A 22,833-nucleotide genomic window follows, 5' to 3' on the forward strand; every position below is an offset into this window, starting at 1 on the left:
AAAGCACAGGGTCAGGGCACCCTCTGCTGACCACAAACTGCAGGCGGCACCCCCACAGCAATGCCCAGCCCTCCCCCAGCCCTGCGTGTTCTATTCAACTCAGATCAGCAGCACATTTCAAGCAGCAGAAAGACCCCCACCTCTGTTTATTTACGTATCATATGAAAATGCATTCCCTATCAACTTCCGTAAAGGACCATATTCAAATCTAAGATAAGCTGAAAAGTAAAACTACAATTATACGATGGAAACTCGCATTGGGAATTGCTTTACAATTTACTTCCAATACTAGTATGATTTCCCATCTCTTGAGGGCACCATTAAAATCATCACGGGGAATTAAGACTGTTTGGAAGGGAGGCTGTGTGAGCTATTCTGGAAGGGGGGATTCTGAACTGCAAGAAAGGCCATTAGCATGCAGGCATGGCAGAGAACAGGTCAGGGAGAGTCAGGGTGGCAGGGGCAGGGGGGCACCCACAGTCCTGGGCCCTGAGTTTCAATCCAGGCTTCATCACTCATGGACTGTATGACCCTGAGCAAGCAGCTCGCCCTCTGTGGCCCTTGTGTTCTCATTTCTAAGTGGACAGGATCAGTGACAACACGGAACTGCCTGGATCGAGAGCTGTTCCCACCTCCCCAGCTCTTAGGGGTGTCCCCTCCTGGTCCCCCTCCTCTCCCAGCAAGCTGCCTCAGGGACTGTCAGACTTCTCCCCTCAAAGAGCAAAGACACTACACTATCCCTGGAACCCTTCTCTTCTCTAGGGAGATTTTAGAGAGTTACACTGACTCGCCGGACCCTCCCGTCCCAAGTCGCAGCGTCGCTGCCACCAGAGGGCAGGGCATTGTCTGGTTCCTTCATGAATCACTCTGCTCCACAGTGCATTCTGGAAACTCAGGGAAACGGCCAAAGAAGACACCGCCTGCGTGGAGACCAGTCACCAGCCCGTGATGTCCTGCATCTGAACGGGGTTTGGGTTGTGAGCCCCTGTCCCCTCAGGATTTGATGAGCACCTCGGCCACGTCACATGCTTAATAAAGGTCACGGACAGAGGATCTTACAGGGAGCACCCAACACCCCTCATTTTTAAAGAAACCCCCAGCCCAGGCCCGGAAGGCTTAGACCCCCGCCCCCAGGATGAAGCTGGTCTAGTCGGGTCATCACTGCAGACAGGCCCGCATGGTACCCGGCGGTCAGTCAGCAAGGGGATGGGTGCTGACCAGCTCATGCCTGTAATGAAGGCAGAGTTTGATCCCTTTCGCCCACAGGATCAGGAAGCCTGCCCTTCTATCTACTTATCCAGGTATCTGCCTCTCTATTCAATCTGGTCATCAGTGGCTGAAGTGAGCTATCATTTTACCAACACACATGTGGCAGCTAGCACAGGCCGATCCCATCGAGAAGGAACGTGGAAAAGACAGGACGATGCGCTGACTCACAAGGCCCATGACGGCATGTTCCGTCATTAACGAGTTAGTGTGGAGGGGCTTTCCTGGTGGCTCGGACGGTGAAGAATCTGCCTGCAGTGCAGGAGATGCGGGTTCAGTCCCTGGGTCAGGAAGATCCCCTGGAGAAGGGAATGGCAACCCACTCCAGTATTCTTGTCTGGGAAATCCCATGGACAGAGGAGCCTGGCGGGCTACAGTCCATGAGGTCGCCTAGAGATGGACCCATCTGAGTGATTGACATGGAAGCTGAGTGGTCTCTGAGACCCCTTCGTCTGGTCTGCAGACCGTGATGGGGCTGACGAACCCAAGGGTGACAGGTGGTCCCTGGAGGAAGGTGTGGGACTCAGAAGTCGCTCTGGTTCATTAGTAGCACAACAGCATCTGAAGGTAGGGGGCAGGGAAGGGCCAGGCGGGGAGCCCCTGGGGAGCACCTGGAGTGGGGATGGAAAGACACTCACTTTTTGTGCTTCTCCAGCCAGGCAGCGCTGTCAGGCAGCAGACAAAAGTTCTCAGTGACCAGCAGGTCCAGCAGGCTGTCGTGGTCGGCCTCGGCATACAGCTTGAGCAGGGCTGTGTCGATGTCCTCCTTGTAGCCGTTGGCCACCTCTGTGCTGCGGACCTCGTTCAGGTAACTCATGAGGAAGCGCTTGCATTTGGCCACCTTGTCCTGGTCACCCTGTGTCAGCTGGTTGAGGTCTGCAAACTCGTGCAGGGGCGGGTGGGAGCGGGTGAACGAGGAGGACGTGGGCAGCAGGAGCGGGTACAGGGAGATGAGCTCCCGCACGTCGAGTTGGCCGCTCCTGCAATCACAGGGGCGGAGTTTGTGAGGCATAGAGAGAGAAGGGTGCAAGGCAACCGGGAGTGGACCCCACCACTGCCCGCAGAGCCCAGCACCACGCTCCGCCAACCTCAGGCCCCACAATGGAACAGGGGGCTCGGCTGCCGAGGACATCACACCCCTAGGGCTGAGGGGGGCCATGGTCCCTGCAAGCCCGGGCAGGAAGGAACGGCAGTGGCACTGCACCTCTGACCAAAGGTGGATTCCGAGGCTCTGTGCACACCTCCTCCCCCACGGCTTGGAAGCGCACAAAGTCTGTTCTACTTGGACATTTAGAAAACTTACTCTACAGACCACACCTTCGTGGGACATTTAAGGGCTATCATAGCAGGTGCAATTTGATCTTCTGCATGAGTGCTGAGCGAACATAAACAGCTGCCGACCCCAGAGCACACACCTGACCACCCCCTCTTGCTCCCCCCCACCAGAAGAAGGGCTGCTGGGGATGGGGTGCTGGGCCATGTAGGGAGTGGGGGTGGTGGGAGGGCCCCCATGTGCAGGATTCATGAAATACAGAAGGGACCATGGCTTCCTAAGACACTGAGTCAGAAGCACATGGTTCACAGTGTCTCTAGAACAAGAACAGTTCTCATAAATCCACCTGCTCTCTCTCTAGACTCACAGCCTTTAGTTAAAATCTCTGGAGCAAAGGGAAACCAAGCCCTCAGGGAATCCACAGGTCATCACATGCACTCTTTAGAACTGCCGTCTCCTCTCTCCGAGGACCACTCTGTATGCCTCTCATCAGCCCCACCCTGAAGACACACGACAGTGACCCCTGGGCTAAGGGGGGCGGGGGCCTCCCCACTCCTCCCAGAGCACTGCAGCTACGCGACTCTCCCGTCACAGCATTCCAGTGACGACGGAGGTCCAACCGCAGACCCGACCGCAGGGACACAGGAGGGCTCGCTGCCAACTCCTCGAGTTACCTGAAGAGTTCTTTAGCCTCCAGGAACTGGAGCTGTGCAAACTGTATGAAGCCCGCCTGCAGCAGGATCCGCCGGTACATGACCTGCAGGGGACACAGGCGTCGTCGCTCAGACCAGCTGGAGTCACTCACCAAGGGAGGGAAACTGAGGTCCTGGTCACAACCCAGACTACACGTTAATTATTACAGGGAATCCTGAAGTTATATGGTAAGGAAGAAACAAGGTTTATTCGAAACTATTCTCAACATGTTAGTACACACACATATATGTCAATCCACCCCTTGTTCCCGAGATCAAGTTGTTCTCTGAATAATCATTGCTCCTTCTTCTTCATGATTTCCCATCCATCCTGGTCTGTATCACAAAGAGACCCTAACATACTTTGGGCTTCCCTGGTGGCTCTGTGGTAAAGCATCCACCTGCAGAGTAGGAGACACAGGTTTGATCCCTGAGTCGGGAGGATCCCCTGGAGAAGGGAATGGCAACCCACTCAGTATTCTTGCTGGAGAATCCCATGGTCAGGGTAGCCTGATGGGCTACAGTCCATGGGGTCACAAAGAGTCGGACACGACTGAGTGACAAACACTTTCACTTTTTCCCACTGGTCCGTATTCCTCCTCCCACCCTCCCTGGCTTTCTTGATCGCTGCTACCTCGAGTGCTCAGATGGATGTCAACAAGGCCAGTGTTCTCGGCAGCCTAGAAGCTGCCCATCCCTCTTCACTCTTGCGGAACTCTCTTCACAGCGGCATTTCCGAGCATCCCTCAGAGCACGGGGTCCATCTCATTTAAGGATAGACCAATAAGCAGGCTTTCCTGCTGAAGCTGGGGAGATGCTGCGCCTTCCGTCCCCTCCCCCACTGGTGATGCACAGCCACGCCCACAAGTCAGTCTGAGGATTCCTGCAGTACAAGCGCCGCTTATCTTTGTCTCATCTGGTCCTACCCAGATTTCTTGGACTGTGGAGCCCCTGGTTCTGGAAACTCCCAGGAATAGCAGCACACTCAAGGAAGATGCCCTGAGTCCCTTCCTCGTTCACCTGAAACTATCACCCTGTTGTTCGTCAGCGATTCTCCAATACAAAATCAAAAATTCAAAAGAAAAAATAAGATGCCCTGTGGTGTCTTCAATTCCACCGCGACCCTGTCACTGCCCGGCTGATCAGCTGTGAGGTGTGTCCACCTTTGTCTGAAAGGCTCTGTGGAGCCGTCTCTGCTGTGTCCTCCCTGGCTCCAGCACCTCAGCTCACGCCTGCACCTCCTCACAACTGAAGACTCCAGTCACGTTTAGATCCCTCCCCCTTCCAGAACACCCTGCTGCTCAAGCAGCTATCAGTTCCTTGAAGCCACTCCACGATTCACCTTAGCATCCTCACATCCTGGCATGGTACCTGCTGTTTTGTAATCACCTACTGACCTGATCAGTTTTTATGAAACTCCACTTTGAGGACCCCCCTGGTGGTCCAGTGGTTAAGAAGCCACCTTGCCATGCAGGGCACGTGGGTTGGATCCCTGGTCAGCGAGCTAAGACCCCACATGTGGCAAAGCAACTAAGTCCGTGTGCCACAGCTACTGAGCTCGAGCTCAGAAGCCAGGGAACCACAACTACTGAAGCCCGCACGCCTGGAGCCAGTGCTCCACAGGAGAAACCACGGCAATGAGAAGCCTGCACACCCCAGCTAGAGAGCATCCCCTGCTTGGCAGACTAGAGAAAGCCCATGCACAGCAACAAAGACCCAGCACGGCCAAAAATAAATAAATAGAGCAATCTTTATAAAACAAAAGTCCAGGAGCTGACTGTGGCTCAGATCATGAACTCCTTATTGCCAAATTCAGACTTAAATTGAAGAAAGTAGGGAAAACCACTAGACCATTCAGGTATGACCTAAATCAAATCCCTTACGATTATACAGTAGAAGTGAGAAATAGATTTAAGGGACTAGATCTGATAGACAGAGTGCCTGATGAACTATGGATGGAGGTTCGTGACACTGTACAGGAGACAGGGATCAAGATGATCCCCATGGAAAAGAAATGCAAAAAGCAAAATGGCTGTCTGAGGAGGCCTTACAAATAGCTGGGAAAAGAAGAGAAGCGAAAAGCAAAGGAGAAAAGGAAAGATATAAGCATCTGAATGTAGAGTTCCAAAGAATAGCAAGAAGAGATAAGAAAGCCTTCCCCAGTGATCAATGCAAAGAAATAGAAGAAAACAACAGAATGGGAAAGACTAGAGATCTCTTCAAGAAAATTAGAGATATCAAGGGAACATTTCATGCAAAGATGGGCTCAATAAAGGACAGAAATGGTATGGACCTAACAGAAGCAGAAGATATTAAGAAGAGGTGGTAAGAATACACAGAAGAACTGTACAAAAAAGATCTTCACAACCAAAATAATCACGATGGTGTGATCACTCACTTAGAGCCAGACATTCTGGAATGTGAAGTCAAGTGGGCCTTAGAAAGCATCACTACGAACAAAGCTAGTGGAGGTGATAGAATTCCAGTTGAGCTATTTCAAATCTTGAAAGATGATGCTGTGAAAGTGCTCAATATGCCAGCAAATTTGGAAAACTCAGCAGTGGCCACAGGACTGGAAAAGATCTCTGAAAAAACTCTGAAAAAGTTTTCATTCCAATCCCAAAGAAAGGCAGTGCCAAAGAATGCTCAAACTACCACACAATTGCACTCATCTCATACGCTAGTAAAGTAATGCTCAAAATTCTCCAAGTCAGGCTTTAACGCTATGTGAACCGTGAACTTCCAGATGTTCAAGCTGGTTTTAGAAAAGGCAGAGGAACAAGAGATCAAATTGCCAACATCCACTGGATCATCGAAAAAGCAAGAGAAACATCTATTTCTGCTTTATTGACTATGCCAAAGCCTTTGATTGTGTGAATCACAATAAACTGTGGAAAATTCTGAAAGAGATGGGAATACCTGACCACCAGACCTGCCTCTTGAGAAACCTGTAAGCAGGTCAGGAAGCAACAGGTAGAACTGGACATGGAACAACAGACTGGTTCCAAATAGGAAAAGGAGTACATCAAGGCTGTATATTGTCACCCTGCTTATTTAACTTATATGCAGAGTACATCATGAGAAATGCTGGGCTGGAAGAAGCGCAAGCTGGAATCAAGATTGCTGGGAGAAATATCAATAACCTCCGATATGCAGATGACACCACCCTTATGGCAGAAAGTGAAGAGGAACTAAAAAGCCTCTTGATGAAAGTGAAAGAGGAGAGTGGAAAAGTTGGCTTAAAGCTCAACATTCAGAAAACGAAGATCATGGCATCTGGTCCCATCACTTCATGGGAAATAGATGGGGAAACAGTGGAAACTGTCAGACTTTATTTTTTTGGGCTCCAAAATCACCGCAGATGGTGACTGCCGCCATGAAATTAAAAGATGCTTACTCCTTGGAAGGAAAGTTATGACCAACCTAGACAGCATATTCAAAAGCAGAGACATTACTTTGCCAACAAAGGTCCGTCTAGTCAAGGCTATGGTTTTTCCAGTGGTCATGTATGGATGTGAGAGTTGGACTGTGAAGAAGGCTGAGCGCCAAAGAATCGATGCTTTTGAACTGTGGTGTTGGAGAAGACTCTTGAGAGTCCCTTGGACTGCAAGGAGATCCAACCAGTCCATTCTGAAGGAGATCAGCCCTGGGATTTCTTTGGAAGGAATGATGCTAAAGTTGAAACTCCAGTACTTTGGCCACCTCATGTGAAGAGATGACTCATTGGAAAAGACTCTGATGCTGGGAGGGATTGGGGGCAGGAGGAGAAGGGGACGACAGAGGATGAGATGGCTGGATGGCATCACTGACTTGATGGACATGAGTCTGAGTGAACTCCGGGAATTGGTGATGGACAGAGAGGCCTGGCGTGCTGCGATTCATGGGGCCGCAAAGAGTCAGACACAACTGAGCGACTGAACTGAACTGAAGTATCTACAGGAAAGAGTAGGTGGCAGACCAGCTCAGAGAACTGTGCCCCATGACTCTGAAACAGAGAAATCTTTTGGTGCAGCCCTAGCAGGATTTCCCTCCAGGATTAAAAGGATGCAAGATGCAAACATTTACAGGACAACTGGGGACACTCAGGCAGATGGGACACCCCAGCCTAGGAAGGAATCAGTGTTTATTTCGGAGGTGTATGTGACACGTATGTTTCAAAGGGGGGCTTTCTTGTCTTTTGAAGACACACAGTGAAATAATTTTAGATGAAATGGGAAAAAAAAAAAAAAAGAACAGGTATCAAAGCCCAAGCTTAAATATGACACTATCCATACTACGTGATACACATCAAGCAAGCTTTCCGTAAGACACACACCTACGTCTGTAAATATCCGCTCACTGCCTCTGTCTTTACAGCATCCCAAACCTTAATATAATTTAAGCTTGGCTTCTTAAAGATCTAAGCCTTCTCACCTTTTGGATCTCTGGAAGGAATATTCCTTTAATCCGAGTCCCACAGTTAAACTTCTCCTTAAATCCCTCCCTAGTTCAGAACTCAGTGAAGCAAAACCAACACTCGCTTTAATGGAGAGAAAGGCGAACTGTGAAAAGCCAGTCCCCTCAACTTCTGGTCTCTCTCCCTCGCCACTTTCTGGTTTTCCTGAGCCCAGGGTCTAGCATTTGGTTGCAAGCCTCCTAAAGTTAAAATAACTAACATCCCTAATCCTTGTAAGAGTCACAGTCAACCCTTAAAAACACATTAATATGAATGAGACATTATCTCTGAACCTTTTTGTCAGGACTGTCTTCTTTTCCTCTCATACTTCTATTTTAAACCAAAACTCTTCTGCTCCCCGATCCACAGAGCCTAGCTGTTTGAAGACCAGTTCAAAGCTCTGAATCAACCATCACTCATTCCTTGTTGTTCAGCCCCAGGCGTGAGCAGGGGCCAAGGGAAATGGAGGCGAGTGTCTGCCCAGGACTGGGGGAGGAGCGAGCTGGAGCTGGGGAGTAAATGGCCGTGTGTTATAGGTTAACAGGGATAACCGTGGGAGCTCAGAGGAGTCAGTGCTGCCTGGAGGATGGGGCAGATTCAGAGAAGAGACATATGTAAGCACAGTATAGAAACTGTATTTTAGGGGACTTCCCTGGTGGTCCAGTGGTTAAGACTGCCTTCCAAGCCAAGGGGTGTGGGTTTGATCCTTGGTTGGGGAACTAAGATCCCACAAGCTTTGCAGGCAAAAAACCAAATCAAAAATCAGAAACAATACTGTAACAAATTCAATAAAGATTTTTAAAATGGCCCACATTAAAAAAAAAAAATCTAAAAAACCAAAAACCCTGTATTTGGTGGATGATGGATGTTTTCTCCACTGACAAAAAACAGCACAAACAACAAGGGAAGAAAGCAATGGCGCAGGGGCGGAGGCCAGCCCAGACTCCCCAGGACGCCCAGAGGCAGCCGTCTTACCCAGCACCCCCGTCTTTGGTCGGTGACGCTGCTTATTTCTGACCTGTTCTCAGCGTGCTTCTGGAGTGCCTGCCCAGCACACAGGTGGCAGGTGGCTGGTGGCTCAGGCCTGGTCACACGGGGGCAGAGGCAGTAGCAGAGGCTGGGGATGGGGCAGGGCCCAGCCACCAAGGCCGCCTGGTGTGGACCTGACTCTGGCCAGGAGGTGCCTGCTGTAGGACCTACAGCAGGGGTGTGGACACGTCAGAAAGCTCCTTCGGCGGTGGCGTGGAGGATGGGTTGCAGACATGGAGGAGGGGGCTGTGAACACAATTCCAGCAAAAAGGGAGGAGGGCTCCCTGTGGTCATGCAGGCACGAGAACCAGGGCCAAGTTCAAGGTCATTGAGGCTGCATATCTGGGCCCAAATAGGAGTCTAAAACAACAGGGGGTGGGGGGAGACAGGGGTGTGCCAGATGGACAGACCCCAACAGGGACATCACACAGGAGGGCAGGATAAGGGCCAACACTAGCCAGTGCCCACTGTTCGGGTGCTCGTGGGAAAACAAGGGGGAGGCAAAAATTCAACACAGGAAGCCTCTTTAAGAAAAAGCCTCTTTAAGACACATTTGAGGTATGTCCCTGGGTGTGTCCAAGAGGGGATCCCGATATGTGCCCGTCCCCCTGAGGCCACTCCCAGGGGGAGAGGAGCTGAGAGCAGAGGCTGCCAGACCCCACTGGCCTTCCCACCAGGATGTGATGCACTAGGCAGAAACAGGTGCTCTCAGCTCGGAAACACGCCCTGAACTGACAGCTTCCTTCTCTGTGCTTTGCTGCCCCCTGCTGAAAGTTCACAGATCATCTCACTTGAAAAACACAGGGAATAGGGCTGGGGTGAGGGGAGGCCTGGGATTAGCAGACGCCAGCATACAGGATAGATAAACAAGGTCCTACTGCACAGCACAGGGTGCATGTGTGCTAAATCACTCAGTCATGTCCAGGCCTTTGCGACCCCATGGACTGTAGCCCACCAGGCTCCTCTCTCTGTCCGTGGGATTCTCTAGGCAAGAATACTGGAGTGGGTTGCCATTTCCTTCTCCAGGGGATCTTCCAGACCCAGGGATCGAACCCACACCTCTTCGGTCTTCTGCATTGACAGGCAGGTTCTTTACCATTAGCGCAACCTGGGAACTACAGTCAAAATCCTGCAATAACAATAATGGAAAAGAATATGAATAAGAATGTATATATATTTATAACTGAGTCACTCTGCTGTACAACAGTAATTAACACAACACTGTAAATCAATTATACTTAAATAAAACTTTTTAAAATAAGGAATAAAGATGAAAAGTTTATCAATATTTATCCTGTGACCATAAATGACAGGTCCTGACTTTTTCCACCTTTAGTCTACCTTCTGCTGCAAAAAGCCACGGAGGCCAGAAAGCACAGCTTCATCCCACAAACCATATCGTCCTGAAAATCTGGCCAGCAGGTAACAAGAGGGGGATCACTCTGACTTCATGAGAATCTTTCATGAGTGACTTAGATGTTTGTAAGAAGCGTGCATGCACTGATATTACACTTTGCTGCTGAGTCACTTCAGTCGTGTCCGACTCTGTGTGACCCCATAGACGGCAGCCCACCAGGCTCCCCCGTCCCTGGGATTCTCCAGGCAAGAACACTGGAGTGGGTTGCCATTTCCTTCTCCAATGCATGAAAGTAAAAAGTGAAAGTGAAGTCGCTCAGTCGTCATCATTCTCAAATACATAGTGTGACCTGAACTCACCTTGCAACCAATCAAGAAGCAAATTTTAGAAAACCTGATTTCATCAGATGTGAGAATAATTCATGATTGTTTCATCAACTATATTGATCATACCAACGATATTAAAGCTAGCATTTCTTAAGTGCATTACAAGCTTTCTCCTAAGGAAATTAATTAGATGGATTCCGGCAATATTAGACGATTTATGAGTATGGTTCACAAAGCTTTTCCTACAGATAGTAGAAACTTAAAAAATTAAACCCCATCCCAACAAATACAAATTCTACATTGGGAAACCAATTACGCTGGGGATCTCTTGACTTCTAATCACAGTGCCCGTAGTCTACTCTGGAGGAACGCGATTGGAAATGCAATGTGGTGTATTAAGCATGGGGATCATGTCAGAGGCTCAGATCCTGGCTTGGCCTCTGCCGGCATCGCGACCCGCTCCCGCAGCCTGCATCCTTATCTGTACAACGTGGACGCACAGAGAATTTGAGTGACAGACACAAAGTGGTCTGCAGGGCCCGGCGCCCTTAGATCCGAACATTTTCTAATCAGCAGCTTGGAGGCACGCTTCCACATGGCTAGCTGACTACAAACCTGAAATTTTTCCTTTGGGATGTTCCTCCGAGCGCCTTTCGCTAGAACTAGAGCCTCCTCCACTCGGTGGCTGGCTAACAGGTCCTGTATTTGTTTTTCCAGAGGTAGCGGAACCAAGATGTAAACACCTTTACTCGTGGCAACGATCACTCTTCCTGGGAAGAAATGGAACAGGTTGGAGAGGAAACGGACACTGTGCTGGCAAGAAAACACCCCGCTTTCACCCCACACAGGAGCGATAGCTGACTCTGAACAATGTCATCACAGTTCTCCCAACACAGAATCGCCACGGCAATCAGAAATTAACGCTTCTCTTATCTTCTTTCCATCATAAGAAAAAGGCAAACTCTTAACACTACATTTTTGAAGTATAAGACATAAAGATGCTTTGCCTTTTTTTCTTCTATGATGCTGATAAATTTAAAGCCAGTTGAATAGATCCAAATGAGTCTGTAGAGCTCCGTCACAGAAAATGAGCAATAAGAATTATGCTACTCCTCATATAAGGCTGGGGCTTCCCTGGTGGCTCAGATGGAAAAGAATCTGTGTGCAAAGCGGGAGACCTGGGTTTGATCCCTCGGTCTGGAAGATCCCCTGGAGGAAGTCATGGCACCCATGCCAGTGCTCCTGCCTGGCAAATGCCATGGAGAGAGGAGCCTGGGGGGCTACAGTCCATGGATCACAAAAGTGCTGGACATGACTGAGCAACTAACACTTTCACTTTTTCAAATAAAGCCGTTCAAAATTCTTTTCTCTCCAGGTTAGTCAGTTTACAAGAAACTAAGATTACAAGGTGACATTCTGAACCATAAGCTAACATCTCACACTTGCCCTCTATGGTCAAGATCACCGAGTCCCAGGGTTATGGTCTCCATCCCATGAGAGACCCTGACCCTCGGCACCATGAGGTCCTGCACAATCCAAAGGAGAGTCAGACCTGCGCCCAAGAGAACTCCTCCTGCCAAGCACTGAGAGCGAGTTCTGCTCTCTCTGGAGGTGCGTTTCCACTAAATTAATGCCTGTTCCCAGGAAGCAGTGGAATGGCCTTGTCTTTCTGTCTGAAGGTTGTTCAGGGTCAGCCACACCTTCCTGCTCCCTCTGCTCCCCACTCCTTGGGATCTATCACCTTCAGCCCAGGCCCACCACCTGGTCTCTCCCGCCGGATGCCCCCGCACCTCCCTTCCTCGGCTCCCTGCCTGGCGGTCTTGTCTGCGTCCTCTGTCTCCATGCCACCCAGCATCATCCCCCCACACTTGGGAGATTCAGCCCCTGCTCCGCGTTGGGTCCTCCTTCCAGGAGGCTTCCCACGTTCCCGCCTGGGGTAGAATGTCACCAGCCTCCCTGTGCCGGTGACCCCCGGGGCGGCCTCCACCCTCAGCCCACGGAGGATATAACATTGTTGTGAATAACCTCTCCCGTGCGTGTGCGTGTTGGAGCCCAAGCTGAACGCTGACACGCTCACGTGGGATGACAAGTCTCAGCAGGCTGTGTTCCTAGCACCTAACACAGGAAGGGCAGTGTCCGGGGAGCCCTGGGGGCAAAGGCAATGACTGCACAGATAGACATAAGCTCCTGGCTTCAAGGCAACCTCACAAGCAGTGTTCTTAGGAAGCCAGGAAATCTGACCAGGGGCAGGGCTGAGAGCGCATTTCTGAGGTGTGGAAAGGGCTCTGGGGTTATGTGGGAAAATGCCTGCTGCACGGCTCTGGATTCAGTATCACGATCTCTTCTACACACTTCCAGACAGCTCAGCTGAAAGTGAACCAGTACCAAATCCAGGTGAACAGGGGATGGGCAATCACTTTGCTTCTCTTTCAACTTTTCAGTACATGTGAAGATGCTCACAATGAAATTGTTGTTCTTGTGGTTTAGTTGCTAAGTCGTGTCTGACTCTTCTGAGACCCTGTGGACTAGAGCCCACTGGGCTCCTCTGTCTATGGGCTTTCCCAGGCAAGAACACTGGAGTGGGTTGCCATTTCCTTCTCCAGGGGATCTTCCAGACCCAGGGATGGAAGCCACATCTCCTGCTTGGCAGGCGGTTTCTTTACCACTGAGCCACAATAGATCCCTCATGTGGTTCGCTCCCTGGTTGCCCTGATCTGCTGAGGCCTCATCCCCTGCTTGCCCTTCTCACATACTGGGCACCACAGTCATGCTGAATGACCTACACAGTCCGGGACCTGGGCTTCCCTCCTGTGCAGACTCACATGTGCCTTTCTCTCTGCCTAAAGGTTCCTTCATACCATACGTGCTTGGCGGACTCCAGCTCATCCTCAAAAGTTTGGCTCAAATGCCACCTCCTGCAGGAAGCCCTCCCTGGTATGGTTAGGAAATACTTCCTACTCTGTTCTCCTAGCTGGCCTTATTTGTTGCTGTCAAGCTCTCAAATGCTGTAGCTGTTTTTTAAATGCCTCTTTCCCTTTAATCTCCATGCCCCTGAAGCTCAAAGACTGGATCACCATCGCCCATGGAATTTCTGTGTTCAGCAAGAGGCCATGTTCCCAGTGGTTCCTTAATAGCATTTAGTGAAGAAATAGCACCACAAAAGACCTAAAGATTCGGTGGAAACTCGTACCTTCAAAATCCTGGAGGATGTGGCCTTCCTTGAAGGGCAGGGTCTGCTTTTGCTGCTGATCCAGCATGCTGTGCACGGTGATGAACTCGTCGTCCAGGGCAACGACATACGGGAAGCAGACGGCCGCTCCGATCACATTCTCTGACCAGCGAACAGGTGCACGCTGAGAGATCCCAGCCACCGTGGCGAACATACCTGGGAAAACAGGAAGCGTCGGGGGGCTTCAGAGAGCTGTGGTTTGCTTGCCTGTTTTCTGCAGAGGTGTCTGGACGTGGAATACCTGTCCCCTTCATCACATTTCAGGATGGGAGAGATGATATACCAGCCTGCGTGGACAGAAGACCCTTGTATCTGTTCTAATGAAGGGAATCTCTCTCCCCAGAATGTCCACCTTATACCTCCTTCTAATTAAACATAGAATTAAAAGATGCTTGTTCCTTGGAAGAGAAGCTATGAGCAACCTAGACAGCATATTAAAAAGCAGAGACATTACTTTGTCAACAAGTTCCGTCTACTCAAAGCTAAGGTTTTTCCAGTAGTCATGTATGGATGTGAGAGTTGGACCATAAAGGAAGCTGAGCGCTGAAGAATTGATGCTTTTGAACTGTGGTATTGAAGAAGACTCTTGAGAGTCCCTTGGAATGCAAGGAGATCCAACCAGTCAATTCTAAAGGAAATCAGTCATGAATATTCATTGGAAGGACTGATGCTGAAGCTGAAGCTCCAATATTTCGGCCACCTAATGTGAAGAACTGACTCATTTGAAAAGACCCTGATGCTGGGAAAGATTGAAGGCAGGAGGAGAAGGGGAAGACAGGGGATGAGATGTTTGGATGGCATCACCGACTCTATGGACATGAGTCTGAGCGAGCTCCAGGAGTTGGTGATGGACAGGGAAGCCTGGTGTGCTGCAGTCCATGGAGATACCTAGAAGTCGCAAAGAGTCAGACACAATTGAGTGACTGAGCTGAACTAAATTAAACATAAGGTTAAAAAATGTGCACATGGGTCTTCCCTGGTGACTCAAGTGGTAAAAAATCCACCTGCCAATGCAAGAGACAGGGTTTCATCCCCAATCCAGGAAGATCCTACATGCCTTGGAGCAACTAAGCTCAAATGCTCTAACTACGGAAACCCACACGCCCTAGAGCACGTGTTCTGCAACAAGAGAAGCCACCGCAGTGAGAAGCCCGCGAACCACAATTAAAGAGACGCCCCTGCTCACTGCAACTAGAGAGAGGCCCTTGCAGCAATGAAAACCCAGCACAGCCATATAAATAAACAAAAACAAAATAAAAAAACAAACCAAAAATAGTGTACACGCACCCACATGAAGGTGTACGCTGCTCGTGTCCTCACACGTGGGGAAGAGAGAATTCCGCACAATTTAAGAAGCTTCACAAGCTTTCTGCCACATCCAGTCCTCCCATGGGTTTGTGTCTCTGCTACTGCTAAGTCACTTCAGTCGTGTCCGACTCTGTGTGACCCCACAGACAGCAGCCCACCAGGCTCCCCCATCCCTGGGATTCTCCAGACAAGAACACTGGAGTGGGTTGCCATTTCCTTCTCCAATGCATGAAAGTGAAAAGTGAAAGTAAAGTTGCTCAGTCATGTCTGACTCTCAGCGACCCCATGGACTGCAGCCCACCAGGCTCTTCCATCCATGGGATTTTCCAGGCAAGAGTACTGGAGTGGGGTGCCATTGCCTTCTCCGAACCAGCTTTTCCCTAGACATTCTCTCCACACTGAACGCATTCGTTCAGATACTTATTGAGCACCTACTGTATGTGGGCCACTCGACAAGATGTCCCATACGGAACTCTCGCCCTGCTCCTCCTGCCACCACTTAGAGTTCAGGTGTAATTCTGGTTCCATGTTTTCTCTGATACAGGGGTACAACTAACTCTGCAATTCAAGACAGTCTGCTGTTGAGTGTTTGTCAATGATAACATCCATATTCACTGACGGTTTATCTACTTTGTACTTAAAGCGCTAACTGCTGCTGCTGTTCAGTCCTTAAGTCGTGTCTGACTTTTTTGACTCCTGAATCAGGTGTGGGGATATATACAGACAAGCAAACAAAACACAGTTGATTTGGAAAACCTATCGTCCTAATTCCCACCTTGCAGGAAACAAAGCTCTGCCTGACACTGTGTGTCATCCACGCCTATGACCGAAAATGACGCGGCCAGCTATGATTCTCAGGAGGTGATGCTGAGAATAGAAAGACCACAGGACACAAGGAAAGCCCTTCCAAGAAGCTAGCAACTAAACTAGATGCTTTTTGGTAGCATGAAGCTGCAGTCAATAAGAGAAAATCAGGGCCATGACCTTGGAGCCTCCACACTTCAAAATATCTAGAAGTGAGCTCCCCCAACTCCTTTTTAGAATGGAGAATAAACACAGACCAGGTGGAAACCCATACACAGAAGAAAATCCTATAAGGAAGTCTTACAGATTCTTATTTTTGCACTTATCCCCTTACAGGAATTCTCTCTGGAGCCATCTTCAGGCTCTACTTTGTACTGTGCTCAGTCGTGTCCGATTCTTTGCGACCCCAAGGACTGCAGCCCGCCAGGCTCCTCTGTCCCTGGGATCTCCCAGGCAAGGATACTGGAGCAGGTTGCCATTTCCTTCTCCAGAATCTTCCCGACCCAGGGATCAAACCTGCATCTCCTGGGGCTCCTGTATTGACAGGCAGGTTCTTCACCACTGAGCCACTTGGGAAGTTCCTCAGGCTCTACTTTAGCAGAAAATAGGTGATGCTATGACTGGCCTATTTTTGTGCCATGAAACCCACACTCACAAAACAGTCGAATGAAAACTGAGCAGACACTGGGCGTGCGGTTGTTTGCCTGTTGCCTCAATGTCACCAAACATAGTCCACAAGTGTCTGCTTTTCGCAACCACAACCTCCCTCTCCAACCTCAGCATGAAAGCAAGGACAGAAGGTGGAGAGACTGGGCAGTGGCAAGGTTAGTGGAGGCGCCTGGGCGCCCTGCTCACCCAGTCCCCCAGGGCCCGCCAGAAGGAACTCCTGTCTCCCGATCCTCTTGACGATGGGCCGCCTCTCTTCGCTGCAGAACGGGAACAGGTCCTGGGCGGCGCCTGTGCTGTAGTTGAGGATGATGTACTGGGTGGTGAGGGCCAGGCACAGGAAGTGGCCGTCCACGGCCACGGCCAGCGGCTGCTCCGGTGTGGACACCTCCCTGACAATCTGCACGCGGTCCTCGTACACCAGGAAGACCTGGATGGTCCTGCGCTTGACTGAGATGATGCACACCTCCACGCAGAAGGGGTCCCCGCTCACCGGGTTCTCATTCAAGGCGAAGGCAGTAGCCCCCTTGATGCGGGCGCCTGAGGGCACGGGCTCCAGGCTTAGCATGTGGACCAGGCTGATGCAGCCGTCGCACAGCACCAGCAGCCGGCTGAGGGCCGACGCGGCCCGCAGCTCGCTCACTGCCTTCTTGAAACCCAGGTGTCTGTGCAGCTGCCTGGTGGCCGTGAACGTGGCTGACCCGCCGGGCAAGGTCTTCTCCTCCAGCAGGAAGTGGTACACGAAGCAGTCACTGGTGCCCACGTAGAGGTTCCGGCCGCAGCACTCCACACACTCCAGCAACCCCCGGTCCCGGTCACTCAGCAGCTGCTCCCGCTCAATGGCGGGGACCAGGGTGAAGGCCTTGGTGCTCATCATGTTGGCGGCGGCTCTGAGGGACAGGAAAGGAAAGGGAGGTTAGAGGAACGAGGGACGGATAGAACCATTTCCGGGCATGACAAATAAAACGTCAATTCCCAGTTGTAACTTCAGAGAAAGGAAATCATTTGACACTTGTGAAAAATACTGAAAGAAAGACTTCTGACTTGGCCTTCTCCCACAGGCAAACAGAGACCTGGCAGGAGAGCACACATGTGCTTGTAAGTAACTGCCAACTCTCTTCAACAGTCACTCAGCCGCTAAGTCAAGTCTGACTCTCTTTGAACCCAAGGACTGCAGCATGCCAGGCTCCCCTGTCCTCCACTCTCTCTCTGAGTTTGCTCAATCTCATGTTCATTGAGTCGGTGATGCTTTCTAACTATCTCATCCTCTGCTGCCCTCTTCTGTTGCCTTTAATCTTTCCCAGCATCAGGGTCTTTCCCAATGAGTCGGTTCTTCACATCAGGTGGCCAAAGGATTGGAGCTTCAGCAGGAGTCCTTCCAACGGATATTCAACTCTCAACAGAACTGAGATTTATTATATACGGAGTCTCCCTACATTGTTCTTCAGAAACAAACCTCTGGGTAGAAGAAGAGCATGTCTACTCACCCACAGACAACACAAGACAAACATTTTGGAAAAAGACAAAAATGATCACCACAGATGTGCCCCCAAACCCCACCAGCCACCTGACTGGATGTCTAAGTGAATGGTGGGGCACAGCTCCATGGTGGGGTTCACTCCTGCCCCTTGGATCTCACAGGAGTCAGAAGCAGGGACCAAACCTCCAGTTCCCTCGCATTGTTCTCACTGAGGGGTACGCATTGTCCCAGTACCATGTTTGGCTCCCAGAATCAATCTGTTGGTGTGGAGCGGTAAAGATGTGCCTCGAATCTCCAGGGCTTGTAGGTGGAGGGTTGAGGTACTTAGCAAATTTGTGAGAAGGTCAGTTAATAGATTACTCCCATTGGAAGACACACTGTCCCAAACAGTGTGGGAAGCCTGGGCTTCTTACTTCTTCCTCTGGAAAGGACTCTGGTTTCACAAATTAGAAGCAGCAGAAACAAAGGCACCAGTGCAATTCAGTGGGGAAAAATAAAATCATTTCAATCAATGGCTGCTGGAACATGTGGTTAACATTGAAAGTGAAAAGTCAAAGCGTTAGCAGCTCAGTCGGGTTTGACTCTGCGACCCAATATACTGTAGCCCGATAGGCTCCCCTGTTCATGGAATTCTCCAGGTAAGAATACTGGGGTGGGTAGTCATTCCCTTCTCCAGGGGATCTTCCAATTAACCTCGGTTATCCCTACCTCATATCATCTCCTAATATAAAAATTAATTTGAGATGCATCAAGTTATTTTAAAAACAAAAGTTAAAACTACAAATCTTCTAGAAGAAAAGATAGGAGAACATCTTTGGGATCTTGGGGTACATAAAGATTTTTTAGGTTACGAAAAGCACTAACCATAAAAGAGAAAAAGCTGGTAAACAGGATTTTATAGAAATTTAAAAAGTGTGTCCACTGAAAGACATCACTAGGGAAATGAATAGGCAAGGCCCAGACTGGGAGAAAAATCTGTGATAGCCATCTCAGACAAAGGGCTCACATTCAGAAGAGAAAACATGATGGTCAACAGCCATGGGGGAGAGATCAATCTGCAGAACCACCTGTAATTGCAAACTGTAGCTACAAGCAGACTTCATCTCATACCCATCAAATGGACAACACCTCCCAAGTCTGATGATGCTGGGGGTTTGCCAGAATCCAGATCCATGGGCATGCCCCTGTTGCTGGTGGAGGCTTCTGGGCTGGCCAGACCATGTGGGCGACGAAGGAAGCCCTTGGCAACTGGGGAGCCAGGGATTCTCCTTTTGGCTTCACTGATGTTCAGCAGGACATGAGCAAGGAAGCTAGCAGCAGTCCTGTTTGCAACTGGGGGGAAATGGAAATGCCACAATAGATGGATGGAGCACCACACAGCAGTGAGGGGATGCACTGCAGCCCACCCATGACTCGGTAAACCTCCCTGGAAAGGGGAGCTGTGGATGCTATATTCGGCCTGATACTTCAGGCCTTGTAAGATGCAGAAACATGGAAGTCCCAACTAATGTACTATTTAGAGTTGCAGCCCTACATAGTGAGATCATAAAGAAAAGTAAGGGAATAAAGAACAGAAACCCAAGGGGGATAGGATGTGAGTGGGCAGAAGCTGATCTCAAAGGTATTAGTCATGTCTGTTTCCCTGTGCCGAGTTGCTTTTATTGCTACTCTCTACATCTCATGTGAATTGTAAATGTTCTTTTCAATATATAAAATATTAATTTAAAAATATTTATAAAAAATATACTCATTTCCCCAAACCAGCTTACCCTGGAAACATAATAGATACAGAGCCTCGGTTAAATAAGCTTGGTGTGCACGCATGCTCAGTCGTGTCTTTGCAACCCCATGAACTGTAGCCTACCAGGCTCCTCTGTTCATGGGATTTCCCAGGCAAGAGTAGTGCGGTGAGTTGCTATTCCCTTCTCCAGGGGATCTTCCCCACCCAGGGATCAAACCTTCGTCAACTGCATTGCAGGAGGGTTCTTTACTGCTGAACCACTGGGGAAGCCCTTAATAAGCCTGGCAGGAATCATAAAATGCATGTTCCTTGTTTACAATCTCACTTCACGGAAACATTTACAACCCATGTCAATGATTAACTTGTCATTTCTTAGTTCATCTAAATCCAGAGCTTAGTTTATCTGAATCTGTATTTACAAAGTCTGAATATTTCCATACATCCCGGGTTACTGGAAGATGGGGAACAGTCCAGCAGAGTCAGAAGCCCTGCAAGGGGCAGTGTGGGCACCTTTCAGGGCCCCAGCCTTTTACTTCCCAACCTCTGCTCAGCCTCTGCTACCCCAGCCACACAAATGCCTCCATTTCTATCCACAGCCAGCTGGAGCTGCATGCTGTGTTACTCCGGGCCTGGCTTCCCTCTGCATTCTCTCTGAACTAAATCTCACCAAGGCCAGGTTGCATTAAAGGTCACCACTCAAAGAATAAAAACAGAATAAAGGCAATGTCTGAAGTAGACAGATTATCTAGATGCAGAAACTGGCTAATAGACTCAAGGTCACCCTGGTGGTTCAGTGGCAAAGAATCTGCCTGCCAATGCTGGAGATAGGAGTTCAATTCCTGGTCTGGGAGGATCCCACATGCCGTGGAGCAACTAAGCCCGTGCACCACAACTACTGAAGCCTGTGTGCCCTAGAGCCTGAGCTCCACAACAAGAGAAGCCTCCACCATGAGAACCCCACTTGCCACACTAGAGAAAAGCCCATGCAGCAACAAAGACCCAGCAGAGCCAAAAATAAAATTATACAGAAAGGAAAAAAAAAAATATATATATATATATATATAGAAAGAGAGAGACTCCTGATCTGAGACAGAAATAAATATATCCTAAAATAATGCTATGACAAAGTGCCGTTGATTGAAATGGGATCCTCGCCAATGTTTATTTTTTGGAGGACTTCCCTGGTGGTCCAGTGGTTAAGATCCTGAGCTGTCAACGCAGGGGACACGGGTTTGATCCCTGGCCAGAGAACTAAGATCCCCTGAGAGGTGCAGCCAAAAATAATAGCAATAATTATTTTTCTTGAACCAAAGGACAGTCACCTCCTGTCATACAATGCACACATGATATGAGAACGGCCCTGAGATGGGCGTGGCGTCCCATGTATCTGCAAAGAATCACACACTCAAGAATTACACCAACGCTTTAAAATGAAACAAACCCTTTAGAGCCCCACACAGCTGTGTGTGCACCGGAGAGGCATCACTTTAGAGGTAAAGACCCATTGATGGGTATCACAGCCCTGTAACAGGAGGCTCTTCCTATGAATCCACTAAAGATGAATTCTTATGTGCATTTTAAAAAGGACCTTCTACCTAAAGTTGGGCTTCCCAGGTGACTCAGTGGTAAAGAACCCACCTGCCAATACAGGAGATGCGAGTTGGATCCCTGGGTTGGGAAGATCCCCTGGAGGAGGAAATGGCAACCCGCTCCAGTATTCTTCCCTGGGAAATCCCATGGACAGAGGAGCCTGGCGGGGTACAGTCCATGGGGTCACACAAGAGTCGGACAGGACTGAGCAACTGAGCACACACGCAAGTGTATGTATACATACACAGATACACCATTTATACACACCACCTGTATACACATACATGCACATAGTGTGTGTCTATATACCTATCCTATGGATCCTATAAGAGCAACAGCAACAGTTACAAGCGAAGTAGGGATCTGGAGAGGGCAGGGTAGGTGGGCCAGGAGCAGGGGTGGGGGGGTAGGAGGGTGGTCTGGGTCTCCAGGGCATTGCCTTTGTAACATCTTCCTCAATCCTGGACTTTCTAACAGCTGTTAAGAATTATTGAGGGCCTTCTGGATGCTAGGCAATTGTCCCCTTTTACATGTTCTTTTTCCTGAATGTTTATTTACTCAACAAAGCTACCTGACCATCAAGACAAGATCCTGACCTCAAATCACCTGCAAGATTTCACAGCACGCTCAGTGACTCCTCCTGCCCTTCTGCATGAGGCATTTCAGCTCACTCAGGGTAGCCCCAGATTAACTTGCTTCTTCTGCCTTCATTTAGTAGTACAGTGTTTTTTAATAAAGAAAAACGAGTCAGGTTTGCCACAGAAGAGATGAGTTGTAAAGTACGGGCCAAATTATTGGGTAGTCTCCAAACACCTGGCCACCACAAATGATTACTTTAATGTATTTCTAATGAGAACTGGGCTCAGGCCAAGATGAAGATGCTTAACCCATTAAGTAAAATTTCCTCGAGTTTTCTTAAAGGATCACATGATCCTTTAGCATGAAGGAATAGCCATAATGTTTTGTGTAAGAACAGAAAGGTTAGCTGCAAATCAGGCCTGGAAAGTTTAGCGTTTTTTAAACACTGATCTCTGTGCTTTTAAAACTTGTCTACTGGATCTGCCTGAAGGAGAAAGGGACCCCAGGCAAACCCCTGTCCCTGGAGGGTTAGGCAGAGGCTGGAGTGTCCTGGGAGCCTGCAGTGGAGGGCAAGCTGCCTCCAGGACCAGAGGGCTGAGGCTCACTGTCGAGTGGAAGAGAAGGGGCAGAGGACGGACTTGCAGGTGAGGGCCACCACACCTGTCCCCCCAGGTCTTTGTAAAATGTGCACAGAAAATGTGCACTCTGGAGTTCAGAGTCCAGGAGGGGTCTAACTGCAGAGGGAGCCCTCACCTGGTTAACAATTACTCAGAGCCGAGCCCACCCACTTCAGAGCCCAGACAGCTCTGGCCCCGTGACTTCTTTCTGTTTACGAACCATAATTTATCTAGCAGCTACTAAGTGCCAGGCTCTGTGCCACATGCACATTCTCTTTATGCGTTGCATGTATCTTTTCTCATATTTCCCCGGTTTTGATTGAGAAAATTGAGACTCAGAACGTCCAGTGAATGCCCAGGGCTCCCAGTTAGAAGGGGCAGGGTCAGGGTTTGAACCCACAACTCCATCCCTCCACTCCCACCACAGAGCGGCTCTGTCCC

The 22,833-nt window shown here is 49.5% G+C and overlaps 1 protein-coding gene across 1 annotated transcript in view; it reads right to left on the minus strand.

The window, feature by feature from the left end:
• The window catches only part of TGFBRAP1 (transforming growth factor beta receptor associated protein 1), a 33,789-nt gene that overhangs the window by 9,864 nt on the left and 1,092 nt on the right, over positions 1 to 22,833 (minus strand). The window contains exons 2-6 of the mRNA XM_027554784.1: positions 16,575 to 17,275; positions 13,569 to 13,763; positions 10,994 to 11,148; positions 3,214 to 3,296; positions 1,905 to 2,246 (exon numbers count right to left, since the gene is read on the minus strand). Of these exons, the coding sequence (XP_027410585.1) occupies positions 1,905 to 2,246; positions 3,214 to 3,296; positions 10,994 to 11,148; positions 13,569 to 13,763; positions 16,575 to 17,262 (1,463 nt within the window). The 5' untranslated portion in view covers positions 17,263 to 17,275. The remainder of the gene's footprint in view (positions 1 to 1,904; positions 2,247 to 3,213; positions 3,297 to 10,993; positions 11,149 to 13,568; positions 13,764 to 16,574; positions 17,276 to 22,833) is intronic.

The sequence above is a fragment of the Bos indicus x Bos taurus genome, chromosome 11, assembly GCF_003369695.1.
Source record: "Bos indicus x Bos taurus breed Angus x Brahman F1 hybrid chromosome 11, Bos_hybrid_MaternalHap_v2.0, whole genome shotgun sequence".
In the NCBI taxonomy this organism is placed as follows: domain Eukaryota; kingdom Metazoa; phylum Chordata; class Mammalia; order Artiodactyla; family Bovidae; genus Bos; species Bos indicus x Bos taurus.